The sequence below is a fragment of the Oncorhynchus kisutch genome, linkage group LG30 (genome assembly GCF_002021735.2).
Source record: "Oncorhynchus kisutch isolate 150728-3 linkage group LG30, Okis_V2, whole genome shotgun sequence".
NCBI classification, from domain to species: Eukaryota; Metazoa; Chordata; class Actinopteri; order Salmoniformes; family Salmonidae; genus Oncorhynchus; species Oncorhynchus kisutch.
In genome coordinates this window covers 18,809,180-18,814,726 of record NC_034203.2, presented here as the reverse complement: position 1 = coordinate 18,814,726, position 5,547 = coordinate 18,809,180, and the positions used below count along the sequence as shown (strand labels likewise).

The 5,547-nt window shown below is 40.8% G+C and overlaps 1 gene segment (V, D, J or C); it reads right to left on the bottom strand.

The window, feature by feature from the left end:
• Positions 1-562: 562 nt before the first annotated feature.
• LOC109875446 (probable non-functional immunoglobulin kappa variable 3-7) lies at positions 563-3,512 on the bottom strand. The segment is given in 2 exon segments: positions 563-1,810; positions 3,329-3,512. Coding segments are annotated over 2 exon segments (381 nt in total).
• Positions 3,513-5,547: the final 2,035 nt, after the last annotated feature.

Here is a 5,547-nt window from a genome sequence, read left to right as displayed (position 1 = left end):
GAAGGAATTTGGGAGCTGATCTGGGATACTGACGATACCATTGGAGGTTGTATGGTGAACCAGAGTAGTTGCAAGACAGTGTAACAAAGTCTCCTTTGTCACCATACATTATCTTTGCTGTAGGTTGAATTTCATCGTGGTAACTGACACCTGAAAAAGAGATTGAACCTCAGTACTTGACTCTGTTCATTTTTAATTAAGGTATATGAACAAATCAATCTCCACCATCATTATTTTCTAAAGTTTCGAACTGCAGCTCACTATCAGTGTTACTATTTAATTTTGAACCTTGTTTAATTAAACAGTGGCTATAATGAACATTGAGAAAACTCACCAACAAGTGCAGAAATGAATAAAAGTGGATAGAGGAACATGATGGTGGAAGTTCAGCAGCTCTCCCAGTAACACTGAGCTACCACTCCCATGTGACAGACTAAATTATATCCCCATGTGGTCTGCTTAGTTTAGCTCCTCCTCTTGAATAGATAGCAGTTTTTGAACAGTGTTGGCAGATTTCCTGTCACTTTGGGCTCCAGGGCACAGTAGTACAGATCAGAGTCGGACAGACGCAACCTCTGGATCGTCAAAGGGACTGATTGTGTCTTTGCGTTTAGACTTGCAATGAATCTCTCCTTGAACCCTACAGCATTGCCTCCAGATCCAAAAGAATAACTTCTCAGCATATATTTAGGGAAATCATTTGCTTCTTGTTTGTACCAATAGAGATATTGAATATTATTAGCTCCAGTGGTGGTATATTGACAACTCCGTGTCACCAGTCCTCCTTCTGTAGCAATCACACTTCCTGGTTGCTGTTGGACATGGTCTGCTGTGCACTCTGGAAGATAAAAAAAAAGTATAAAGTGAGTGATAATAAACATATATATTAATTAGATAGAACCAATGAGAGAAAAGGTTCCATCATACCGAAGCAGAATACATCAAGCTTATGTAGGCCCGAACAGTTTGTGGGCACTGCTTATCACAGTTATGGTGCAATTAAAGTATTGTTTAGTGTTGTGTTGTGTAGTAGCTTTGCTGGCATGCATCTACAAAGCAATTGGGGAGTTTTCCCTACCTAGATTTACATACTAAAATAGCTACTGTATGTACAGTTTGAACAGGATCATTTGTATCTCCTCTCTATGACATAAAACCCATTGAATGATGGCTCTTAATGAGGTGTGGTGGTGGTGAGGAAGGTTTGGTTTAATAAATCACTATAGAGATGGAATAAATGGTATTTATATGAGAGAATGTTTAGAATGTTTAGTCATTTGAAAATATTCTGATTTTTATTACATATTCATTTCATTTCTGAATGTAAAGTCTGGTCACTGGCAGTTGAACGTGCAAATTACTTTCCTATTAAAAGAAGGGAATATAATGGATGGAAGTTATTAAGAGCTATTCAGACTCAGGTTCTAGGGTTCTCAGATTCAGGTTGTCTGTGTTTGTATCGTGAGGATCAGTTTTTGTATTGTGTTTCTGAGGTTTCCTGTCACTGTGGGCCTCAGAGCACAGTAGTACAGAGCAGAGTCTGTCACTTCAGCAGAAGAGATCTCCAGATCCACACGGGTCTTCTCTTTGTTCAGTTTACCAGAGAAGCGAGAGTCAAGAGAATCAGCTCTCTGTTCAATCCCAGTGTAGTGCTGGATGAGCAGAAGGTATTGGGGAGCTGATCCTGGAGACTGTTGATACCATAGTAGACTGTCTGCTGAGGAGTAGTTGCAGGAAAGAAGAACATTACTACCCACTTCTGCATACACTTCATGTTGGTTTGGCTCTATAGTCTGCTCATAGGTGTCTCCTGCAAATGTGAAGAGATGAACATTGAGTCATTAAAAAAAAGAAACACCTATTGTTGTAATTTTCTAAACAGAAAACACGACACTACTTCGAAAGCCATAACTTACCTATTACTGAGAACATAATAAATGACCAGATGAACAACATGGCTGGGGTTGGAAGTCAAACTGACTAATAGCACAACATAACCCGGACTTCATCTGTAAGGTTTTCAGTTGATAATTTCTGCTTAGTTTACATACAAGCTCCGCCCCAATGTACAGTTGCAATAAAGCTTCTCAATCTCTCCTCTCCTCTCATTTGTCCTCTCTTTTGTGATACTGCATCTCTCTTTCATGTTGTATGAATCACATATGAAAGGTTTGTATACAGTGTTTCTCAGATTCCTGTCACTCTGGGCTGTAGTGCGTCTGTCACTTCAGCAGAGGAGATCTCCAGGTCCACATGGGTCCTCTCTTTATTCAGATTAACAGACAGACAGAGGGCTTTGAGGAGACTGTAGTTTAGTGTAGTAGCTGAAACTGGAAGTTAAAATGATAACACACAGCACAGCAATATTTGTGTAGGAATTAGGGTGCTGTTAAAATGATAACACACAGCACAGCAATATTTGTGCAGGAATTAGGGTGCTGATCTGGGATATTGACGATACCATTGAAGATAGTCTACTGAGCCAGAGTAGTTGAGAGACAGAGTAACACTGCTTCGCTCCATGCCATGTTCTGTCTCTGAAGTTGGTTTTATGTCATTCTCATAACTGCCACCTGTAATGAAGTTATGCTTAGATAAACATTATCTCTTCATGGGAAATTATTACATATTCTGTGTGAAAAAGTGAAAAGTCAGAATCAGTTATTTACATTTCTTCTAGGAAGTGCTATTTTCAAATGACACTTGACAGTTAAAAGTATGTAATGTAAGACTAATACTCAGCAACAAGTGCAGAGAGGAGAAACACTGGGTAGAGAAACATGGTGATGGTTGTAACAGTGTGTTATCAGGAGGCAGATCTGAAGACGTCCCACTGTTCCAGTCAGTTAGAGGAGAATCATCTCTCCACCTCTCATCTTAGCATGAATGCAGCAGCCATACATACGAAGCATCGGGGAGTACTGGCGTTCCAGTTGGAAAGTTGGCAACGGCTCTGGGTCGCCACCGATGGAGCCGGGGATGCCTAGCCAGCTCGTCGGGCTTCCACACCCTGGCTGGCTTGAGAGGTTTCGTTGCCTCGGTTGGCTCGGAGGTTGCCCATCCCACGTCACTATCCACTGGATCTTCGAGCTTCCCTTCCCCTTCCTCAGCCGGATCGTCGGGCTTGCCCAGCGCCCATGTCTCGGCAGGTTCGCCCAGGTGCGATGCCGGGTGGCGTCCCAAGAGGGAGGGGTACTGTCACTTTTGCTCCCACTCTTCCCTTCCCCTGGCGCTTGAGGGCGCCAGATTACCCTGCATCACGCACTCCTGCCATCCATCACGCACACCTGCCTTCCCTCGTCATTCGCATCAACGTTATTGGACTCACCTGGATTCATTTATCACATGTTCATTTCTTCCCCTATATTTGTCTGTTCCCAGCTCTGTTCTCTGCTGCTGCATTGATTGTTTCTTTGTATCTGTTTCTGACACTGTTCCTGTCTCGTCTATGTCAGTTGTTTATTAAATGTTCACTCCCCGTACCTGCTTCGTCACTCCAGCGTCATTCCGTGTGACAGTTATTTCGAACACAGCAAAGCCAAAACACTGCTATGACTTTGAAATGATAAGTAGGCATATACAATGTTGCTCCTCCTCTTTACATAGGTTCTTAAACACACCCACCAGGTTTCCTGGCTCAATGGTCTGACCATTACTGTCACCTGCAAGAGATGCAAAATATGTTATTCTTCTATTACTACTCTGTTATAGATCTATTTTCAACACATCAACATTTAGTTTAGATTCAACATAACACCAATAATAGTAGATTACTTACATGCAACTACTAAAAGCAAAATAAATGTGGGGATTGACATTGTAGCTGAAACTGGAAGTTAAAATGATAACACACGGCACACTAATATTTGTGTATACAAAAAAAAAGTATTTTCTCAAACCTTTGAAGCCCCACCCCAAAATACAGAGAGTTGTCAGATGAGCAGAAGTGACAACAGACTTCTTGTTGCTGCTTGATTCCACTGTCACATCCTCAAAATGCAGAGCTGCACTGAAATATGATTACCTTAGTCTCCCTCTACTGGTTATTAGATAAAACTGTGTTATTTATCTCCATTTATTTTCTTGATTTTAGGGCACCAGAGTTGGCAGAAGGACCTGACCTGTCTACTGTGATGTCATTGGGGAAAACATTGCTAGAAGGGCATATCTGTAAGATAATTAATCTATTCAACATGAGCCAATTCATTCTTTCACAGGTCTTTTTGTTTTCATCTTTATATCTAGAATCTACAGTATACATCTGCAACATATTCAGAATACCGAATGAGTTTCTGTCACTTTTTCATTTGTTACAACATTTTATTATTGTTTATTGAAAATATTTCACTGTACATTTCCAGCCTACATGTATATTCTTTGTCTACTGAAGGAAACCCAATAATTAAAATGTTTATCTTAGGGGATGTCAGTGTTTTCAGTTTAGAATTTTGTACAGTGTGTCTGGGTTTCCTGTTGCTGTGGGACTCAGGGCACAGTAGTACAGAGCAGAGTCTGTCACTTCAGCAGAGGAGATCTCCAGATCCATGTTGGTTTGGCTCGATATTATGCTCATAGGTGTCACCTGCATTTTTGAAGGAATTAAGATTGAGTCATTTGTTTATTGAAATAAACATGTATTGTTGTAATTTTCTAAACAGAAAACATGACACTACTTTGAAAGCCATAACTTACCTATTACTGAGAAGGTAATAATTGACCAGATGAACAACATGGCTGGGGTTGGAAGTCAAACTGACTAATAGTACAACAGAAGCTGAATACTCCAAACTAACTTCATCTGCAAGGTTTACAGTTGATAATTTCTGTTTAGTTCACCTACAAACTACACGGCAAAGTACAGTTGCTATAAAGATTCTCAATCTCTCCTCTCCTGGCCTCTCCTTCCCTCTCCTCTCCTCTCATTTGTCCTCTTTTCAGTGATACTGCATCTCTCATTCCCTCCACTGGGTGGTGTTGGAGGTAGATTCTCTCCATTTAATTGTGTGAGATACATTTGAAAGGTTTTTGTACCGTGTTTCTGGGTTTCCTGTCGCTGTGGCCGTCAGTGCACAGTAGTACAGAGCAGATTCTGTCATTTCAGCAGAGGGGATCCAGACGTTAATTCAGATTTACAGACAGTCGAATGTCTTGTGGATCACCTCTCACCTTATATGGATTATATACTATATAAAGGAACTGGACACCTGATCCAGGGTACTGTCTGTACCACAGCAGACTATCTGATCTTACTGTATAGTTACGTGAGATCTTAACTCTGCTACCCTCTAAATAATACTCCTCAGGACTGGTTGGAGTAATATCATCCTCTAAGGTATCACCTGTGAAGGAAAAGAAAATAAGCATGAGACTTAACATGAAAACCTCTTAACATGTAAAGCAGCCCAATAAGTACCAATGAAACAATGCCAGACAGTGTGGAAATGACGTTACATAAAACCTTACTTACCAACCAGGACTGAAAACAGTAAGATTGTGAGACAGAAAATGCAGCTACAGCACCGGGGTTAACTCAACTGTCTGATATGC